Source organism: Grammomys surdaster, unplaced genomic scaffold (genome assembly GCF_004785775.1).
Source record: "Grammomys surdaster isolate TR1022 unplaced genomic scaffold, NIH_TR_1.0 215, whole genome shotgun sequence".
Taxonomy (NCBI): Eukaryota; Metazoa; Chordata; class Mammalia; order Rodentia; family Muridae; genus Grammomys; species Grammomys surdaster.
In genome coordinates this window covers 1507617-1531261 of record NW_021604660.1, presented here as the reverse complement: position 1 = coordinate 1531261, position 23645 = coordinate 1507617, and the positions used below count along the sequence as shown (strand labels likewise).

General features: G+C 38.2%; 1 protein-coding gene across 1 annotated transcript in view; it reads right to left on the bottom strand.

The window, feature by feature from the left end:
* Tbc1d32 (TBC1 domain family member 32) overlaps positions 1-23645 on the bottom strand; it is a 194725-nt gene that overhangs the window by 97025 nt on the left and 74055 nt on the right. The window contains exons 19-22 of the mRNA XM_028772606.1: positions 19864-19951; positions 17599-17717; positions 10007-10123; positions 4628-4716 (exon numbers count right to left, since the gene is read on the bottom strand). Coding sequence (XP_028628439.1) covers positions 4628-4716; positions 10007-10123; positions 17599-17717; positions 19864-19951 — 413 coding nt within the window. The remainder of the gene's footprint in view (positions 1-4627; positions 4717-10006; positions 10124-17598; positions 17718-19863; positions 19952-23645) is intronic.

Below are 23645 nucleotides of genomic sequence, written 5' to 3'. Positions count from 1 at the left end.
AGGGACAAGAGACATGGGAGCCTGAGGAAGCATTAATGTCTTCATTATTCACAGTAGAGTCAACCAGCTCTGTCCAAAAAGGAAATATCAGATCTCTTGAAGGATTTTTACATAATCTTATTTCTTAACCTTACAGGGATCCTGAGGAAAGTACTTACTGAAGTGAAAAAAAAAATTATTTGAAATTCAGCAGTTCTTTCCATCTCACTAGGGTGTCTTTTCCTGCCTGTGGAGTTCAGTTGAATTGAAAGTGGCACTCGTGATTCCATCTTCATAACTGAATTAATTTCTATGTATGTATATTCAGTTTCTCTCTCTCTCTCTCTCTCTCTCTCTCTCTCTCTCGCACGCACGCACGCACGCACGCACGCACGCACACACAGAGCGATGTCTAGAATAATTTTCTTCAATGTCCATAATGACACTGGGAATTAATAGAAATTTTACTTCATTTATTATACTTAATTTCCCATATTGGATAATTTATTTATAATAAAGATAAATTACTGTTTGAAAAACAGAAAAAAAATAAGGTGACTTTCAAACAAAAGCAAACCAAAGAGATGGATGAGCCTCTGAATGACACAGAAACAAAAGATTCATTTTGTTTGCTTTCATGGGAGGAATGGGAGATCCCAGAGTTCAATTTTTGACATATTAAGTTTTTGATGCCTGAGAAATATGTGAATTGAGATGTCAAAATACCAAACATGATAAGAACAAAAAGCAAAGTATTGGGAGTGGAAGGCTTACCCAGGAAATACCTTCAGAATTTCATTCAAAGACTACTTTCAGAAGAAGATTTAGAAGTTACAGCTACAGATGTATATAGTATTACAGAAGCAAAAATGTAATTTTTTTTGCTTTTGTTTTTGAATCAGAGTCTAAGATAGCTCAGTCTAGCCTCAAGCTCACCACATAGCCAAGGACAACCTTAAATAACTCTTGTTTATCCTGCTATACTTCCCAAATGCTAGGATTGTAGATATGGGTCATCATGCCCAGACACAAAGACAATTGTTTTTTATACACAAAATTCAGTGTCCCACTATTTCAAATGCTATTGAAAGTTAAAACGGGATGACAATCAGGCAATAAACAAATGTATCAGAATCAGTAACATGAGAGTAACCTTGGTCTTGAAACAGGAGGATGCACAGCTCTGAGAGGTTACAAACTCAAAGCCAGCATGAAGTTGGTTGAAAAGGAAAGAGAGGTGAAGAAGGCGGGAGGTAGAGAAAGGGCAGCTCCTTACAATGTTCAGTGCTGGCTCAGTGTAGGGTGGATGTATGGAGACATTCTCACCCTGCTAGGAATGATCCAGAAGGACACAATAGGCAAGAAGAAGCACGGGGACTAATCAAAGAAGCAACATTCTTGCGTGAGAATTACCATGAAAGGTCTCTAAGGCCATCTTGGCAAATTGGATTCAGAGTTCTCGGTAATCTGTGATGCTGTTGAAATGTGAAAAGCCATAAACCACATTTCACTGAATCTCCTATTAGTCTCATGGCTGTGGTTAGACATGAGTTATTGCAAATGTACCACTAATGCTATTTCTAGAGTTCTGAAGCAGAGAAAAGTAAAGGCACTGGTATAAGAAACAGAAGCCAGACACGCTCACGAGGCAGCATCTTGGAGAGGACGTCACAGCGAGAACAGAGTCCAAGCACAGCACTGTGGCTGTAAAAGGGAAGTTCCAGGTAAAATTCCAAAGCACAGAAGCACAGGTTTGGGGCATAATGGGACACCATGGTCTCTCATATGTGAAATCCATGAAAAAGGAAGAGTAGACTGAAATGAGCAAATTCCCTCAAACTACAACTGAGTGAGACAATGGAAATACTTCAGGATACAAGGAAAATAAGTTTAGTATGATAGTGATTACTATTCATGGTCATGTTGACAGGCTCTAGAATCCCTCAAGAGATGAGCCTCTGAGCATCCCTGTGAGAGGTTTCCTAGACTGGGTTCACTGAGATAAGAAGACTCTCTAAATACGGGCAGCACCTTCCCACAGGCTGGGGAGTCTTGGATTCATACAATGCAGAAAGTCACCTGGGCACCAGCATCCATCTTTCTCGGCTCCCTAACTGGAAATACAATATAGAGAGTTGCCTCTAGCTCTGCCAAGATGCCATTCTCAATGTGATGTAATGTGCCCTTAAACTGTGAGACTCAATAATGTTTTCCTTCCCTAACTTGCTTTTGTCAGGTATTTTGGTACAGCCAAGGAGAAAAATAATGAATACGATTCTTTGAAAAAATGTTAATCATGAACTTGTCAGAAAGAGCTGGAGAGATGGCTCAGTGGTTAAAAGCACTAGTTATTCTTATAGAGGACATACAAAAGGGGGCTCACAATCATTTGAAATTCCAGATACTAGGGATCTGACACCCTTATTAGTCTCCATAAGCAACTGCACACCTATGATTTATGCTGATGTGTTCACATAGGTGTGCACATAAATCACTTTTAATGTTTAAAAAACAAAACACTGATTGAAAAAAACTGCCAGAAAGCCCCAAATTAACATGCAACCTTTTCTACATACAGTCCTTTTCTCTGAACGCTACGGTGGTAATGTAGCAAATTACTCTGCAGAGTGTCGAAGACTGCTGGCCTGACAATATTTGTTCCTTAGCGAAACATAAAATGGAATAGAGCTGGTTAAGTATTAAAAACCACAAACGACCATTTGTTAGAACTTTTACTACCAAGTGTTTATATACGCCAGATACTGTGTTAAGCCCTTTGAATTGTTCCTATGTAGTAATAATAAGAATATATGCAATAATAATATTGTGAGTGCCCTGCATTTTACAGCTTATATGACTGCAGCTCACACAGGTATACAGTCCTGAGGGTTCAGAATTCAGACTCCTAGAGAGTAGTGATCTTTCTATCAGCAGTGGGATGGTAGTACACTTTCTACAAGACAGATAATTCCATTTGTACACTGTAAGAAAGGATGCTGAAAATACTTTTATTTTTATATTCTTTTATGTAATTTAACAAAATTCTAGGAACCGTTTTCCTTAAGGACAGTTGTTAAAAATATCACAAAAGAAATGTAAGGTGACAAAAGAGGAGGTGAGAAAAGGTGGGTACATGGTTTCACAGGTGAAGTCACTAGCCACCACACCTGATTATCTGAGTTCCAAGCCCCAGAGCCAACTCACACCAGTTGCCTGTGATCCCCACCCAAGTCACATTGTATATATGCACACACACTAAATAGATAAGTGTAAACTTTTAAAGGAATATGCAAGAGGGAAAAGATATCTACTTGGTATATAATAAGAAGAAACTAAAATCTATTTTTCAATTATTCAAAATACAAAACAATTCTATTGAATTGTTTTTTAATCTATAATACCGTGTCTTCTTGCTATATGATGTCCCAGTTCAATGTAATGTGAAAACATGTTTTGAGATAAATAACATAATATCTAAAAATGAAATGTTAACAGCTGCAGCCTTTTTATATTTTAACCAAGAAGTCAAAAAATTAGGTTCAGCTATTAATGAACAAGTAAAAGGTAAGAAGTTAAAGTGTCCACCCGTGAGACACACTACCAGCAAGGACTCCTCCTTTTACAGCAGCATTCACTGTACTTCTTATGCAGCACGCTCTGACTTCCTCCTTCATGCTGAGAAAGTTATTTTGCTAATACAAGGGAAAATCATGAACCTATGAAAAGAAGTCCTCCTTAAATCAGCTGCTTTTCAAGGCAGTTATTTGTAGGTGGGAAAACTACACATATACATTTGCCGAAAATAGTGAGGATTCCTAAGTCTCTGTATCCTGGCCAAACACACAACCTTCCCCATTTGAACACGCTAAATAAAATGTCAAGGAATATGAACTCAACCAGAAAGTTTTAAACTTTGAGAATCAATGATCAACACCAAGGAGCAAAGCCTGGGCCTCGAGACCAACCATCCATGTTTAGCCCTCTTTCCAGGCTTTCTTATGGCAAGGATCGAATCTCAGACCAGCTGAGAGAAGCTTCAAGTGACCCCTAAGAAATCTCAATGAAAATAGTCCTTGATGCGCCCCTATATGCTGAACAAAGGTAACAACAGCCACTAATCATCACTAATCATACAGAACCTAAATTCATACAAAGGCTGCAGTTTCAAACCCCAAGTACTAACACTGGTTTTACTATAATGTTATAGAAGACAGACTACCTTTAAATATGATTTTTAAATTAACCCACTTTAGCACTTTCTAGTAATATAGAAAACTGGGCTGTCAAGACAGCTCAGTGGGCAAAGTGTTTGCCATACAAACGTGAGGACTTGAGCCTCACGCCAAGCACTCACATAAAGGGCAGACTGTCCTGGAACCTCAGTGCAGGTAGGAAGAGATAGGCAGGTTCCCCAGAGCTCACGGGCCAACTAGTCTATATCAATCTGTGAGCTCCAGGATCACTGACAGACCCTGTCTCAATAAAGGAGAGAGAAACTGAGGAAGACGTTTGACTTTAAAGTCGTTTCCCTGTGCACATACACCACTTCCCACACAAGTACATATACTATATATGCACATAAGATATATAAAGAACTAATGCTAAATTTCTGCAATTTGTAAAATACACTTTAAATTGAGTAGCTTACCTTAGACCAAAGGTGTGTGATTGTTCATAATTCAGTAAAGACCGGATCTTAGCTTCAGAGTTCAAAACGATAAGCCTATCCATGATATCCTAAAGATAACAAAGAAACGCTGAGACTCTCTTTAATAGAAGCTGTTCAAAGCCATTAAAGCAATAAATATTCATTTAAATTTGTGATTCCAAACCATAGACTCACCCTGGAACCCGCTGGAAGCCATGAGGAGTTGCGATCAGAGATGCCCAGACCCATCCTAGAATGTGTGAGCTAACAGGGCTAGGTGAGGCCTGAGCGTTATGACTGGGGAAGTTTCTAAACTGTTTCCAAATGAAGAAGCAGAACAAACACCTAAATTTCAACCTGGCAGGCAGACTCTTATGTAGATTAAAATAAAGATAAGAGTGCCCAAAATACAAACTAATCTTAAAAGCAAATATAAAATCCACAAATATGAAGCAGCAATACTTAATATGAACATTTTTATGTAGTAGCTTTTTGAGATGATGTGTAGAAACCAGCGGTTTAAAGCTGGAAAAATACAGTCATCATCTAGGAAACAAAAAAAGATGACTGACAAATAGATTGGATAGAAGGACAGCAGTAAACAGAGAATAGATAGTAGATAGACGGTGGACAGAGAGATTAGTCTACTTAAAAGCAGGTGAGATTTTTCAGCATTAGTATTCTTAAAGTTCCTCGAAATTTCCCATTATGTAGCCATCCCGCAAAACCAGAAGCAAAATGCTGCCTGAAGCACTGATGGCACTAGTCCACCACACAATTTTCTCCATTGATACAGCCATCTCTAAAAGGTTTTCTTTAAAACTCTGCTATTTGCCTGATGTCATAACCCATAGGCATAATCGCACCACTTAAGAAGTTAAGGTAGGACTGCCTTGTATTTGAGAGCAGGCTGGGCTACACAGTGAGTTCTGGCCCACCCTGGACTACAGTGTGAGACTATGTGTCGATAAAAAGAAACAAAGACAAATGAACTAAATAACTAAAAACAAAATACAAAGCCCTGTTTTGTGTACATCTTGAGTACAGACTTAAGAACTTTATATATAAATACATCAATGAATTTAAATACAGCATATTTTTGTGACCAGTGGGGCAACAGAAGGTTTAGGTAAGAGACAAAATCAAATGAAATGTATCAATTCATGAAAGATGTCACAAAAATGGACACAGCACATGGATAGGAGGTGAGGGAATTAGTTTATAGCAGGAAGAAGTAATAAATGACTCAAAATATATTGATAAATACTAACTAAAGCTAGCAAAAATGGACAGGGTGACCTTAATCTAGTAAGATAGAAGGCTCAATACTTAAGAATGCATGTATTGGACCAGGGATATAGCACAGTTGGCAGACTGTCTCCTAGCACGCACCAGGCCCTGGGTTTGATTCTCAATATGACAAAAACTAGGGATGGTGGCTCATACCTGTAATCCTTGCACTCAGGATGTAGAGGCAAAAGATCAGAAGTTCAAGGACATCCTTGGATTTATTGCAAGACTACTCTGGGATACATGAGATTCTATCCCATTCAAATATATGTATAGATGTATAATATTTCATATATATCATAATAAATATACATATATATCCTATTTCACACATATCTATACATTCACAAATTTATTGGTATTTTGTAGGAATGTATAATAGCTAATAAATAAGTATAAATAAAAATGTTAGTGAATGATAGAGAATAAAAGACTCATTTATAACAGTCTGTCACTGTAGTCTTCTCCCTAGCTGGACATACTTTGTTCCAATCATCATGTGATGAACTGAACTATACAAATCATAATCATATCCCCAGCCGTAAAGTCATCCTCTCCACGGCTCCCCCACCTCTGTCTACATCAGTTAAAACAAATCTGCACAGCTCTCTAAATACGGAGCTAAGCATCCTGACAGCTAGTGACACCTGGGAGATCTGAAGTTCTGGTTCTGAATCTAAGTAGTAGATTAGGATGAATAACATGATCAGAAGGGATGGCATTACCAACAACAAGCTGTTGGAAAGGGAGACTGAAACAATCTATCAGTGATAACGTAGTTCAGAGAACAAATGTTATAGTAAATAAGTTCTTCATCAAAGAGGATTACATTGATATATCACCACCTAGGGAAGAAAGACGAGCTCTTGGGAAGCCTGCCTTGTGGAGATCTTTGGTTTTTAAGCACGACAGCTTGTCAGGAAAGGAATCAGCTTCTTAAATTAAACTTATCCAGCAGCAAGCCAGTGTAAAGCCCAGGACTGGCAGATAGTCCACAGATATGCTGTTTGAAAGGATACTGTCCTTGTTGAGAATAAGTTCAGTATGATAGCAGTCAGACCGCAACCATGGCTAGATTAGCAAAGAGGAATTCTTTATAGGTAGGCTTATAGCTCAGGGACCACTCTATTCAAGCTGCCCAGGGGTCAAACCCATGCCATCTGACTGCTTCAAGGAAATGAGCAGATGCAGGGTAAGGGACAGGTCAATACTGCACCTTCCAAACATGGATGGCTAGTGCTTAGCCCATAATAAAAATGAATCCAGTCAAGGTCCTGATTTGGGACATTTCATATTGGGGAAGTAAAAGAAAAAGCCACTCCCCTATACTCCTTTTAGGAGGTTAAGTACCAACCTCCTAAGAGTCCATCAGTGCACTAATGCCCTATTTGAAACGGGGAGCCTTTGCAGAGAGATTTATGCTAAAAATCTTGATCATCTTAGATTATCCAGAAGGGCCTTTAATCCAAGACAAATATCCTGAGAAGAGAAATACAGAGGAAGATTTCAGTCAAGAAGAGACAAGGGCCATATAAAGATGGTGAGGCATGTAAAAAACTAGAGTCCAGCAGCAGCATGCCATGAAATACCTAAAAATATTTATGTGATTAATAGATAGATGACAGACTGATAGACAGACAGATATATAGAAGATAAATAAATAACAGATATGATGGATGATAAAAAAGAGACAAATATGTAAATAGATTATAGAAAATAGATGAATGATCATAGATGATAGATGAATATGATAGATAAATTCATATATAGATACATGTATACATACATACATACATACATAGATACATAATAGGTGGATGAGAGATAGATAGTTTCGATGGAATTATGTTACACCATGGTTAATGCTACCCGGAAACCATAGACTTTATCCCAAAAACCCTAGTGCCAGGCATGGTAAACCTTTCTTTGGGTTTGGTTGCGGAGTCCAAGAGACTTGCAAAACAACATAGCCTTTGTTGTGTCCTTGCTTGATCCCCAGAGTTTAAGGTTAAGACCCTGAAGACACAACATACTTCGGGCACAGGACTTGAAGAAACTGAGCTATAAATGACCTGAAAGCCTCTATCTTGAGGACACAGTATCAGAACGTGGTATGCAAGCCTTTGGAGAAAAGTGATCAGCAACTTTCCTTAGCTGTGAAGCAGATAAGCCACCATGCTGACTGGCCTGGGAAAACGCCCCCAATGGAATAATAGTGGCACTTCTGTTCTGTACGTAACCAACAACTGTAGAACTGGGTTTAAGGCCTGCTTAAGAGGACAACATACACACCTGGTACTATAAACCTAGCCAACTACTCATGGATGGAGAAATCATAGGCCCTATACAATGAGTGTCCTAAGTTAATACACTATGTAACTGAATTCTAAATACTTGTCCTTGGCAAGTATGGCTCTCATTTCTATCCAAAGGAGCTTCTTGTTGAGTAGATGGTAACTATTTCAGAGTTTCATAACAGATCAAAATGCAGACCACAAGTAAACACGGGGTGCATGACCCTAACTGATACATATACAATGCAACCCCGACACCTAAGGCACAGGGAAAGTGGCAGAGGGTGGGATGGAAATATTTTATTGTCAGAGAGCCAGGATGTCAGCAGCAAGATAGCATCTTCTGTACTTGATAGAAGCTGCATCCCTGAAACTTGAACAATCTGGATGTCCGAACAATGACAGTACCAATCAACTTAACAAAGTGGATGAGAGAAATTTCACAAAGCCCCACTCCTAGATGAAGAGCTACAAGCAATCAATGGCTGCTGAAAGAAAGAAAGAAAATCAGTTTCCCTAGGGACAAGCTCACTGATATGTTATTATTCTGGTATATCAACAAGCTAAAGTCACATGAGCATAGGGAACTCACTTAAGAAATGCCTCCATAAGATTGGGTTATAGGCAAATCTTTATGGCATTTTCTTAATTAGTGACTGATAGAGAGGGCCCAAACCACTGTGGGTCATGCCATCCTGGGCTGGCAGTCCAGGGTCCTATAAGAAAGCTGTCAGAAGGAGAAAGCCAGTAAGCAGTACCTATCCATGGCCTTTGCATCAGCTCCTGCCTCCAGGTTTCTGCCCTGACTGAGTTCCTGCCTTCACTGCTTTTGATGGTGAGCTGTTAAATGGAACTGCTAATGAAATAAACCCTTTCCTCCCCAAGTTGCTTTTGATCATGATGTTTCATCATAGCAATAAACAATGAGGTAAAATTGAGTATAAGAAGATGGGACTGGAATAATTTAAGAAAATAAGAGACCCTAGATTTTTTTAAGGGCCTAATGAAAGACGTATCTAACTTTACACTTCACAGTGGTTACCAAAATCTTCCCACAATAGAAAGCAATTTTAAGAATTCAAAAGACTGAAATTAACAAAGGTGAAACATATTCAGAAAGGGCAAAACCAATACTATGTAAAACAAAATGACAGGGTAAAAGTAAGTTTAGAAATTTTAGATCTTGAGGATTAAATAACTCTTTACTAATCCTTGTGTATTTGTACTCATGTACATATGATTATATATTTATTTGTGTATAATTCAAAAGCACTCAAAGATAATGAAACAGGTCCCCTTTAATAGTTAAACCAAGCTAATCATATGGGCAATTTTGAGTATGAAATAAGTTTCAAATTAAATAAGTATGAATACACTGTCCTCACAGACATAATAAATAATTCATTACAATAGGTTGGAAATATATTGGACTCCTTGGATGTAATTTATTCCCAATTATACAAGTCAGAGAGGGAGCAGTGTAAGAATGGCTTTATATCACCCATATAAGCTAATGAATCATCTTAAACTCATTTATAAGAAGCTTGTCTATATGGAAGGTGCTTTCCTGGTTGTAGGTTAGCTTTGCATTCTGATAGGTAAAGGAACAGCTGCATGGCTGGGACCAAAGGTTCCACTGGTAAATAATTCAAAAGTTAATGATGCAGTGATATGTAATTAAATTAGACATTAGTAAGCATAGGATGTCCTGTGCATTTGTCAAATTAACAATTTTTGCTCCAATTTCAAACAGCAGCCAATTAGAAAACAGAGCAGTAGAAAGAAAATGACTTACGATGATGCATGTTGGAACTTCACGAAGAGAATACTCTGCCTTATTAGGAAGCTCCTGATTGCCAGTTAGCTCATATACTGCAGGGTAGGACAACAGGTTCACCAGTGCAAGGAAGGACTGGGGGAGGGGAAGAGACATTGAAATAACTCATTGTTGTCAATATCACAGAAACAGTTGTTTGTGTAAATGTTATAGCTGAATGTCTATGACGGCTAGCTTTCTCAATAATCTCTTGTCAGTGTGCGATATTTATTCATAATAGGTTAAAAAAAAAACAACAAAAATAGCATGGTCTAAGAGCTTCCAGTACTGATATAACATATATAAGGACCACATATAAGAGTTAGAAAACATTTCAGAATGTCATGTGATTCCTCAAATTAGATTCTGATGAAAACGAAGTTCCCTCCTCATTCTTTAAATTATATCTAAGAAAATACAAGAGAGTAATACTCCAAGGCAAGATAATAAAGTCTGTATATTCTCAGGCTTAGGCTGTAAAATTATCTACCAATATATTCAATGAAAATCAAAATAACCTAGACATTATAGCTAAATCTCCAAAGCCATGGCTTCCTATGAAAAACAGCTCCTTTGTCCTAGTCTAATCCGACCAAGGTCACCTCTCCATGGCATCTGGAAGCCAAGTGCATCTCTCCATGACACTTCAGTGCATCTACTTAACCACAACTGGATATATTTCTCACATAAATTTCATTCTCAGCTCCTAGCTTAAAAGCATTCCATGGGTACCCATCATTACACAGCAAGAAGTCCAAATTCTTTACATGACTTTCAGAGTACTTGACCCTCTTCTCTGTCTCAAAAGCCTCATTTCTCATCATTCCCCAATATGAAGTCATGTGATCTCCTTCAACTGACTGCCAGCTACAAGAACTTCTCTCCTACTAACCTGCGGGACCCACCCTCAAATGCACTAACTTCAAGTTTGTCGCTTTCTTTCCAGCCAACCCCATCTTTATGCCAAAGTTTGACACACTTATTAGTAAGCATTGTGTTGTGCTTAAAAGTTAGAGATTTTAAAATTGAAGAGATTTTTAGACTGAAAATTTGTGAATAGGATTATTCACTGTAAGAAAAATACAAAAACTATTTGACTTGATTTCTCACTAGTAGGTGAGCAAACTTGTGATAAAGGGCTTGACTAATAACACATTCATACAAGAACTAATACACATTTTCTACTGTTTCTGGATAAGGTCTCTCCGCAAACGAAAACAGAGCCATCAGATATTATTTAACAGGCTTAGCAACTGTCCAGTTCTTGCTTGTAAGTAGGAAAAGTAGAGTCCACGTCCTTTTCTTTCCTTTTATGCACAGTAGGGTATCATTTATCATGTTACGGTGTCGTATAGTGAATATATACAACATATGGTGATGTGTAGCAAACTGTATCTCGGGATAAAGAATGAATGTGCATTAAGTTTAAGGAGTTTATAATTCCCCCTTCAGGTACAACCTCTTAAAACTCTTAAAACAAAGATAAAGTTTCTTACCAACAATAACAATAACCAAGGATTTAAACCTAATATATATTAGCATAACAGTAAAATTACCAAAGAATAAGTGTAATGGCTTAGCTAAAATGTACAGAACTTGCTTGGTTAAGAGAATACTATACTAACACAGGGAGGCTTTCACTTTAGATGAGCATAGTGAGGAGGAGAGGGAAAGACTGATTATCAGGGAAAACAAGGTAGAGAAATTGTCTCTACATTATTATGAAAGGACCTACAAGGAAACCAGAGGGTTCATGGCCACCAATGAAACAATTGCACAAACAACTTCACCAGGCAGGCGTTAATAGAAGGATAATTTGCAGATTCCAATATAACTTTAAAAAATTATTTTAATATCCAGAGAGTATATCAAAGGCAAATTTGACAACTAAAAATGTTTTAAACATTTCATGATACTAATCCAGCAATTTTTATATATAATAAATAAATCTCTTCTTCTCTATAGTAATGGATTACAAATACAATTTACAAAATGGGTAACACCCAGTTTGATAGGAAAAGGTGGATATCTCTACCAATCATATACTAACACACTGAGGCTTCCTTATTATTTACATAGACAGCTGTACTCATGATTCTGGAATCTCCTTTCAAAGAAATAAAATAATTCTGTTGGCATATAGTTGTAATAATTTCTGATAAACTACTATAAGCAAATTAAGTAAGGCTTCAGAGGAACACCATCAGATGACTATATTTGAAAACAAATAACATGCAGATAATTTTAAAGCAACTTGAGAAGATTTCAGTAGATTACTGCAAGAACAAACACATCCACTTCTCACTCACTAGACATTTTTAAAGGCACTTAACATATTATAACCTGTAGTGAATTAAGCATTCATAAGAATGAAAATATTTTCGATACAATCATCAGTTGACACAAAAGCACATTAAATGTGTTTCTGGTATCATATATAATCCTAAAATTGAAACAGCACCAAACATCTATGAACTCAAGTGTGTTTAGGAATAACAAGGTTTTCTCTATTAATGCTAATTAAGCTAGCTGAAGGCCTCATGGTTAATATTTGTAATATTGGCATTTAAAGCTTAAAATTACTTAAGTAACAAACTTCTTATGAGCTAAACCTTTAAGGTTCACAATGACTATTCACTCAAAATGTTTCAATGCTTACTGCCTGTCCTAGTTATCCTAGATATCAATTAAAATATAAATGAAGAAATAGTCCTGACCTAAGGGCAGGCAGGCACACAGTGAGGTTATTCCATTCAGGACTGTAAATATCCTGGTGGTACTGTGTTGTGCAGAGAGCTCAGAGGGGATGAGGAGGATTAGACTATGAGGGGATGTGGAGATGTGGTTTACGGAGAGCAGGCCTGAAGCACATAGAAATGCTCTGATAGTATTATCCATCCTCTGGGAAAAAGGGAGAAGTGTTCAGGAAGGTACAAGCTATCCTTATACTTTAGAAAGAATTCTTTAAAGAAAAATAAGTTGGGTGTATAGTCAAGAATATTAGGAGATATGAAAGTAATTTTGATTTAATGTTTCAAGAGAGGCATGGATAAGTACTATTATATCAGGACTCTAAGGAACAAATCAGCAAGTGACCCTAGGAAGTGATATGAAGTGTGGACATGCTGATTCATGGTATCTGCTGAACTTCTCTCAACAATGAACTGTGTGATTGGTACACATGAGTCAAATAAACCCTTCCCTCCCTGAGTTGCTGTTGGCCACGGTGTTTATCAAAGCAATGGAAAGCTTACTAATACACCAACTATGGCCATACCAGGCTTCTGATCCCTATAGTGTTCCCCTGGGTCCTTTTCCAACTCTTTACATGAAATGTATCTGCATATTTACTTAAAGGGAATTTCACAAAGACAGCATATACTTGCAACTTCTTTTTCTTACGATTTTTGCAATTGCTTACTGGTTTATTCATTTATTTGCTCAGTGCATGTGCATAGCAAACACACATTTGTGCTATAGCATGTGTGAGAGTCAGAGGACTGGAATCACGTTGTCAGCTTTGGTGGCCAGTATCTTCTGTTATAGAGACTGTTGGGACCTCTCACGGGACCCAGATCATCATTTTGTGTGCTTCGAAGATCTCTCGTTAAAACATCCAGACCTTTTAAGTGTAATACAATGGGAATAGCATGCAGACTCTCAGGCTACTCTCCCGCTATCCGCTTTCCTGTGCTGACCCTCAGCTCCTTTGGTTCTTACCTCCCAGCCTCTGGGGTTTTTTGTTTTGCTAGGTATTTTTTTTTTTTTTTAGAATTTTTAACATTATAGACTAGACTTCTCTGTACTGCTTTTCAGTGGTTCCCTAAGGAAATGTTAGACAATAGGACTTTCTGGAAATGTCATGTAATCTGACTTGCTTGTAGAACACCACTAATCACCTGTGGTTCTAAACATTGAAGAAATGATATGTATGACTGTATAGTTAACATCATCTGTATTTTTGTCCTTTGAGAATTTTATACATGCACATAATGTATTTTAATCATAACCCAATCCTCCCCATAACTCATTGCAGGCCCATCAACCCCCTGAACTTCCTCTCCAACTCCCATACTCATGTCTTTTCTTTTTTAATTTACTAAGTCCACTTTATGCTGCCCATATATTCAGGGGTGTGGCACCATCTACAGGAGCATGACCATAGGAGTAGAAGCCACACTTAAGAAAACTTGATACTCCCTCCCCAGAATCCATCAACTGTCAAAATCTATACACAGGGTGGGGGTTATGAGTCCTTCCCTTCTCCATGCTTGAATGTTCACTGGCTTAGTATTGTGCAGGCAATCACAGCTATGTGAGTTCATAGGTGCATTTGTACTGACACACCTATAAGATGCTTTCTCTCAAGTCCTACTTAACCCCTGGGGTTCTTTGGATCATTCTGTCCCCTCTTCTACAATAGAATTGTAGAATTGAGCCTTGGCAGGAATAAGGGATTTTTATTTTATATTTTTATTTACTGTATATTTAAATTACAGCATCAAGACCACTGCCTACCATATTTAATAACACAGCTGAAGAGAGAGACCTGGGAAATACAAGAAAGGGCCTGGAATTCAAATACACGTTTTAATGAATTTCATTATATGTTGAGGCTGTAATTTAAAATAGAAAAAAAAACAGAACCAAAAGTGAGAAGAACCCTGTGGAATAACTGAGATCTCAAGATGGGTGCTTGATCTGTTTAATACTATGAATTGTCATTTGTTAGATATTTTAATATGCAAACTAAGAAAATATATAATATTTCATGAGAAAAATCAATCCTATTTATATTCATATTCCCACCACAAAGTCAAATAACTTGAATAAAATTCCAATAACCTTAAACTTGCAAGAAAAATATTTCCTACATATTTACAACTTACACTATTGTACCAATTTACGTCATACATGAAGGACTTTGTAACTGTGTGGAATCATATAATAATGTGCCCAAGTTTCGTGACGATGTGGCCACATACCCTACGTCTATAGTGTCATCTACAATCCCCTCTTCCTCTCTGGGAAATCCAAACTTCCACCTGGAGACCAGCCTTGGCCATATGTGAAGGGTGCATATGCTGGAAGGAGTTTTCTCTGTCATTAACTAATCTAGGTTGTAAATGTTAGCGAATGTGGCATTTGTTCTGAGCCTAGCTGATTTGGTTAACATGCTGATCTCCAATTCCATCCATTTCCCTGCAGGTACCTAATTTCCTTTTTTGTTATGGAGGAAAGAGACTCCATTGTCACACAGACATGTCATATTCCTTGACTGATAGACTCTTATGCTGAGTCCTAACTTGACTAAAAAAAGAGACCCCATTGTCACACAGACATCTGTTAGATTCCTTGAATGGTAGACTCTTATGGTGATGCCTAATTTGGCTACTGTGAATAATGCCATAATAAACATGGATGTGCAGGTATCAGCACAGAATAACTGTACCATAGCTCTAGTTTTACTTTTCTTAGAAACCTCCATAGTAACTGACATACATAATATCTACTGTCATTTACACCTCGCACACTGCACAGAGCTGCCTCTCTCCCTGCATCCCTGACAGCACTTGTTGGTTCATCTGTCCTCATTATGACAGAGGTAAGATGGATTCTCAGTGTGGTTTGCTTTCTAGTTTCCTGATGCCTCAAGGTGTTGAACATGTTTTCATATAGTTATTAGCATGTTTTTGTCTCTTTTAACAACTATATGTTTAGTTCATTGGACTGTTTTTGACTGGGTGATGAGGTCTTGGGGCTTTTAAGTTCTAGAGTTTTTTATACATTCTAGACACTAATCTCTGTTAGACACAAAGCTGGCGAAGATTTTCTCCTGGCCTGTAGGCTTTCTCTTTAATCTTTGCTTGTCTCCTTTACTGTTCAGCTTGTCAATGTCATGTGATGCCATATGTCAGCTTGGCTGGCTCTCCAGTAAGTGCCAATTACCTGCCTGCTTCCACCTCCCCAGTGCTGGAATCACAACCATGTGCCAACTGCTTGGTTTGGGGAATTTGATTTGGGTTTTGTTTGTTTGTTTATTGTTTGTTTGGGGGTGAGTACTTGAATTTTCCGTATTTTATTTGTTTTTCCATTTATTTATTTATTTGGAGTTAGGGAGGGGGAATGCCACAGCACGCCAGTGTGTGAAGTCAGAGAACAACTTGCAGGAATCCGTTCTCTCCATTACCATATGGTCCTGGGGACAAACTCAGATAGTCAGGCTTGGTAACAAATACAGTAGCCCACTGAGACGTCCCACTAGCCCTGTTCACTGTTGTTTTTAATGTAGATTCTGAGGATCAAGCTCAGGTCCTTGTGCTTATAGAACAACTGCTTTACCAACTGACATTTCTCCCCAGCCTCACAAGTTACAGTCTTTGCATTCCCAGCACTAGTAGACAGAAGATGAATTTTGGGGACAGTTACACTGGCTGGTGGTGAGCAGCAGGATTACTATAGTTAATAGGTATAGCTTACAGTTTGGGGGCTACCACATCTCTGTAGAACCTACTTTGTGGTTTTTGTCTGCACCAGGCTCCCAGCCCCATTTTCAGCTGCCAAATAACCCTAAACTAATTCTGTTCTACTAGCTTTCTAGACTGAATTACTGTCCTTAGAAGACCAATGGGTACTTTTCCTGAAGTTAAACTCTGTAGCCAGGCTTTGTGGCAGAAACACTGGGAGGCAGAGGCAGGGGGAATCTCAGAGAATTCAAGGCCAGCATGGTCTACACAGAGAACTCAAGGCCAGCCAGGGTTACATAAAGCAACCGTGTCTCAAACAAGCCAACACTGGCTGTTAAAGAGACTACAATGCAGGAGCATCCTGCAAGCCACTGCCTGCATTATCTGCCTGGTTGTGGTCCCGCAAACATTTTTAAGCACTTCATTTTTAAATTATTTTCTAATTTTCATGTATTGTACAAGGGTGAACTAGCCTAACATCCCAGAGGGAAAAAGGAACTTCTGAAATGATGGGGAGTATTTTACATAATTGTATGGTATCTTTCTACCAAAAACTGTTCTGCCTTCCACTGCAGGGAATCATTACTTCAGCCAAAAGAAATTAGGTGTTCCATACAGGTAAAGCCGTTGAATGGTAACAGTGCACCATGGAAGCATTTAGAACACTGCTGCCCCACCCTCACCAACAGCATCTGTCTTCCTTCTGCTGTTCACCTTTGCCCTATCCTAACAACTTCATCAGATTCAAAACCAGGGGCAAAAAGCTTCCTGGCCATCTGTGATGCTGGTTTGTGTTTGCTTTAGGGACACACTGTTTTTCGTAACATACCTGGCATGTTAATTATCCTTTATTAAGAAAGAAAAAATATATAATAAAAATAACATGGAAGGAAAGTATCCTTCCAATATATTTTTACAAAGAACCTTGGTGTTTTACAGTTCACTAACTTTACTTTTTAATGAAAAATATCTTGAGGTATTATATGGGAAAGGGTCCACTTAAGATTACGTTTGCTGCTTGTATGTGACACAGATAAGGTTTACGGAGTCATTTCTGCTCAATACCCTTCAAGCCTATGCACATGACATCACACAGCTTCTTACCTTCTGACAGCTTCGGTCGATTGGGTCCACTGGGGTAACTCTGGGATGAGTTAGCCTTATATCATCTCTTCCACATTCAAGGTTAGACCATAACTCAGTTATAAGCGCACTAATGAAGCCTAGGAAGAAGTATTACTTATGTCATACCGATAGCATGATTTATACTATAGTATGAAGTAATGTAATCTGCTTTAAGGAATAGAGATAAGATTATACTTATGAAAAGATTTCCTCATGGAGAAAAAATATTTGATTCTTATAGAAATAACAGTGTAATCTCTACCCTTGATAGAAATGGTACTTGCTATTGTTACTAAATGTTTAGGATATCCTATCTCCTTGTAATGTTAAATAAATCATGAAAAAGATTTTCCTTGGATACTATAAAGAATGTGTTCAGGAGTTGGAGGAAGAGAAAAGAGGCTTCAAAAAGTAGGGCAAGCATCCAAGGAATATGTTTACTTAATGTAACATTCACTTATAATTCCATACGTTTGAAACAATTCTGAATACTTCAATGCAGCCTTTCAATTCTCTTGAGTCAAGTACTATCTCCCTAAATGAAAATGAATATTAAAGCTGATTATTAAATCTTCAAATCATACACTACCTATAAAAACCTAATATCTAATCATAAAATCAGTGTGCCTTCATTCTTAACTACATTCTAAATATTTGTCCTTATACCCACAAAAAACTGTAGACTGTCCTTATACCCACAAAAAACTGTAGACCTCACCCCTCATCAAGGGACCATCCCTTTCCAACAAATGAGACAGTTACAGAAAGCCACAACCAATTAAATGCAGAGTGGTGTAGCCCAATCCCAGTGGATACATCTTCAACACAAATCTCACACACAGGGCTCAGGGTACATAGCAGAAGATGGGGAGGAAAGACGGGAAGAACCTGAGCTCAGGGTGTTTGCTGTGAGATTGTGTCTGCTGATGATGTCAGAAGTTATGCCCATAAAGTCTCATCAATACAACTGCCTACATGTTAGCTGACCAGGGACAACAACAATAACTTGTTAAAACAACCAGCAGAAAGCACACTACACAAAGAATTACAGGCAACTCTACACAAAGAATTACAGGCAAGCAAGAAATGATGGGAGTATGTATTGTTATATGCCTATAACTAATAAAAAAAGAGTAAGTGTTGGGGTACAACTAAAAAATGCAGGCTCTACACCTGGGATACTGGGATTTAGTTTAAGAGTTTATTAATTAGCTAACAGTCACTGGGGGAACAATCTCTCAACTTCTTCAGAGACCAAGACATTTTAGTATTTGAAAATGAAAATTCCAGAGTTTCCAGAGCATGCAAATGGAGCAATGAACATAAAGTATCCAGTCCAATACCTGTAGTACTTAGGAATCAGTAGTCATCCTGTGACCCATGTAAAATTTCATTTAACCACTGAAAAAACCATTGACAGTGTGAGGTGCAAAAGCTTAACTACTTAATGACAAGCAGCTCTGGAATTAAATTTAACATTCAAATGGTTCTATTATTATATTATCGTCTACAGTGTTACATGGATTTTATTCTAAGCAGAAGAAAAATGTGCTTCGGTTTTGTCAAGGAACATATAAAAAGAACCTAAATTACTTGGGCAGAAATATAAAATTTTCCAAACTGTTTTGGCTTAAGTGGAGAATGAATAGTAGTCACTGATACATATGTGGTAATTCACCACTTCCAACTGGGAATTCCACTTTTCTATCTCTAAGCATGTGTTGGACAGTGCTCAGTAAACTAAACATATGACATATAAAATCATCATGGCTTACTTTCCAACATCTACAATTGATATTGAAGAATATATATGAATAGCAAACTCCAAAGAGCATGAGAAGGCTACAGAGTGAGGGAAACGCTTTCTTGAGGGAAGAGGAATGACAGGAGTAAGAAACTGGTACAGACACGTAACAGCTGCAATGACTGTGCATTTAGGTGCACATGAAAATCTAACAGTCAAAACATTGGACCATTCTTTCAGGCATAATTACATCAAGACAGAAAGGCACTCTTTAGGATTATACGTGAAAAGGGATTCTTCAATAATTGACTGTTCCAGCATAGATTACTAAGTACCACTGGAATTTCATGGAAAACAAAGAGAAACTTTCTTCAACATAGTCACAAACTGGGAAGTAGAATTTTAGAGGTAAAAATATTTCTGAAGTGTATCATGCTAAATTTTCAGTTATTCACTTAATTTACAATGATGGCACTTTATCCAGCTAGGGAAAGACTTGCCTGAATTCTGTAGAGCCACTGCACCTGCTGCTGTGGATGCCACCTGCACAACCAAGACTTCATAGCCAAATTTCTTCTGCCTGTTGACCTAACATGAAGAACACACAGAGAAGCAAAGGGCACAGCACACTAGTTATACACAATGCAGACTTATGGGTACAGTCTCTTACGGCTCTTCAACAATTAGAATACTAGAAATTTCTTCTAGGTTATAACAGCACAAAACAATGAAACCTTCACAGTGGATTAATATCAATGTAGTATTTGTAACAATTATTTCTGGTCTGAATTTAATCCTAGTTCTTTGATTTTAACGAGTCACTTAGTTTGGTGCTGAAGACATGAAGTTATAGTTAAGAGCTATACTGCTCTTGCAGAGGACCCAACTTCAGTTCCCAGAATTCAGTTCAGTTCCCAGCATTCATACCTGGGAGCTCATAACGAGCTATAACTCTAGCTCCAGGTAATCCAATACCTTGGTCTCTGTGGACACACATGGTTAAAAACAAATATTTTTGAAGAGTCATTTATTACTCCTGGACTAAATTTTCTCATAAATAAAGTAAGGAACTTAGATCAGATAAAAGTAGGATAGCCTCCATTTCTAAATTGTATCCTCCTATTATTACTGAACTGCAGCATTCTGTTTTCACTTTTGAGGCCACTTCCTCATTTGTAAACTTTCACCTCCAAATTCTTAAATGTGTTTTTAAGAAATTAAAAAAAATACTTAAAATCTGATGCCTTCTCCTCAAAATAAGTATTTCTAGAGAATATAATTTTTGTTTCTAAAGAAGAGCTGCCTGGTCCTAATCATCAATATCATTTTCTGCTGTAAAAGGCCTTCAGTACTTGTCACTTTACAAGGAACAAATCTGCTTAGGGTAACTACAAAAGTGAACCAACCTCTTTGTATTAATCAGAATAAAGGGGTAAAGTGGCACTGCAAACAACCATCACATTCTCTAGACGACACGATATCCAACTTCCGAACACAGTTAACCACTCAGAATTCTTACCTTAGAACATTTTATTAAAAACATAAAAATGTGCCCTCACTTTTAAAGGCAAAAACTGTAGCTAGAAGGGAGCCAATAGTCTGTGCTGAAAGTCAGGTCTAGTTTGTCAGGTTTCTATTGCATGTATCTTTTTAACTTAGCCTTGTTTTTCAGTCTCGTTAGTTGTATTTCCCATTTTCTGTAGTGAGAATTTTAGTTTCTTTAAAAACTCAGTTATGTTATATGAATATGTTTTTGTTTAAAGCCCAGGTGTGGGATAAGAGGCTGTTTCATAGCATACTAGTTATATACAATCCAGACTTATGAGTACAGCCAACAATTAGAATACTAGAAATTACTTCTAGGTTAGAACAGCATAAAACAATGAAACTCTCACAGTGAATTAGTACCAATGTGGTATTTGTAACCATTTTACTTCTGGTCTGAGTTTAATCGTAACTCTTTGATTTTAATGAGTCACTTTGTCTGGCCATGTGTTTATGATTTGCCTCATACATTAGCAGGGGTGTGAATTTGACAGCTGCAGAGAGTTTTATTTTGGGAGTCTGGACAGGGTATAAATGGGACAGCCCACGAGGGCCTGTGGCAGCTGCTGCTGGTCCTTGTTGAGTTCTGCTGGTACACTTCCATTGCTGAAGTGTTGGATTTCTGGATTGCTGGTTTTCTAGACTGCTGAATATTCTGGCAAAGATTCGACTTGACCCAAGGAACCCAATCAGCAGGAAGTAGCCTACAGAAGTCTATGTCTCCTTTTCCTCTAACCTTCTTTCTCTCCTACCTAGTATTTCTGGGTTGGAAGGGCTTAGGGTGGAATAAGGGTTAGAAGGGAGGTAGAGGTATAAGAACCCAGTAAAATAGCTAAACACAAATACACCAACACTTTTCCTTGAATTAGAATCCACTGTTCTGCAGTGAGTGACACAGACAACCAGGAAGATAAAAACCTATCCTTCCTTCCCTGCATCTTCCTCCCAAAGAGCGCCCTACTCATAAGTCCCTCCTACAGGCCCTGAAAATAGGATTATTTAGTGGCCACATGCTTTGCCCATTACCCAGATACTGTGAAAATTAAAATTATCATGAGTCAGACACTTTATTAAACAAGATAAGTCTTCAGGCACATGGTCAAAAACTAGAAAAAAAGAAATCTGAGTTTGAGTCTGACCATTATACCTCGCCAGCTAACAGATCCACAAAACACACTGTGTAAGTAACCAGAGCATCCACTTTTTCTTCCACAAAATTAACAAAGTGGCCTAGCTGCCAGGCTTTCTTGGAAACTATCTGAGGAGGTAAATGATAAAAATATCTAGAAGATCAGGGCACATTAACATGTGATTAATATGCTAATGAAGAACTATGCGCTGTAAATTCCCAGTGTCAAAGGAGCAGTCTCCTCTATGCGAGCAGCCAGGGTGATGCAAAGAATATTCGGTTTTGAAATTTAAGGACATAAAAATGACATCTAATTCTAGATATATCATGTAAAGACATGCCTGCCTGATGTGAAGCACCTGAATGAGAAAATGGGCATCAACTACTTGCACGTTGTCATGACGATGGATAGTATAAACACACAGGAAGCCTTTGTGACGATAAACACTATAAACAAAACAGGAAGACTGAACGGGAAATTAGTATACACAGGTAGCTCTACGCTTGGCTGTAGGGAGTTGGGAGGACTCAAAATAAACCAGAATACTTATAATAATATAAAAGACTGTGGAGGAGGGTGTGTGTGTGTGTGTGTGTGTGTGTGTGTGTGTGTGTGTGTTACATATAATAAACTCTTAAATGTTTGGGGAAGGGTGAAATAGAACTAGCAATCTGGAATGATATCAGAATAAAATCAATAAGACAGAGTAGGAACCTCGTACTGATGGATGAGGGAAGTATGCCGTAAACTGAGGAACAGAGGGAACTATTAGGCAGAGACAACAAATCGGTTATTTATTTTCTAATAATTTTAAACAAAGGAGATGGTTAGAATTTAAGAGAGTAGAGGGGGACGCACTTGTCACTAGCAACATAAAATATCAAGACACTTTATGAAAGAACTGAGCCCAGGCCTGAGTACATCTGTAAAGTGCTTTGATACATAGGCACGAGAGTTCAATCTGCCTGAACCCACACTTGGGGATGAAGGGAGGCAGGGGAAGCTGAGCTCAGAAGTACAAACCTAGAATTCCAACACAGGGGAAGGAGAGACAAGGTCACTAGTCATCTAGCCTAACCCTAAAATTGGTGAGTTCCTAGTTCAGAGAGCCTATCTCAAAAACTAAGATGGCGCTCTTTGCCATCTTCCAAGATGGTAGGTGATAGGCTGACTGGCTAGACAGGAAGGAGCAGGCTGAGGCACTCCTATAAAGGGCAATTCAAGACTAAGGAGGCAAAAGGGAAGTCCCACACTGTCAAAGGCCCAAGTCACAGGACCTGGAAACACTCCCAGTCTGCCAAGTATTCCAGAAGGTTCCTGCACAGGAGTAAACTACTCACCTGCAAAACCTTTTTTCCCTGTAATTTTTTATTTCTTTTCTTTTTCCTTTCTTGCTTTTTTCTTTTCTTTTTTGTTGCTGTTTCTTATTTATTAATTCAATTTACATCCCACTATCAGCTCCCGGTCAACCCCTCCCACAAGCCTTCCCCCCATCCTCCCTCCCCTTCTCCTCTGAGTGGGTACCCCTCCCCCAGTCATCCACCCACCCACCCTGGCATATCAAGTCACTGCAGGACTAGGTGTATCTCTCCCACTAAAGCCATATT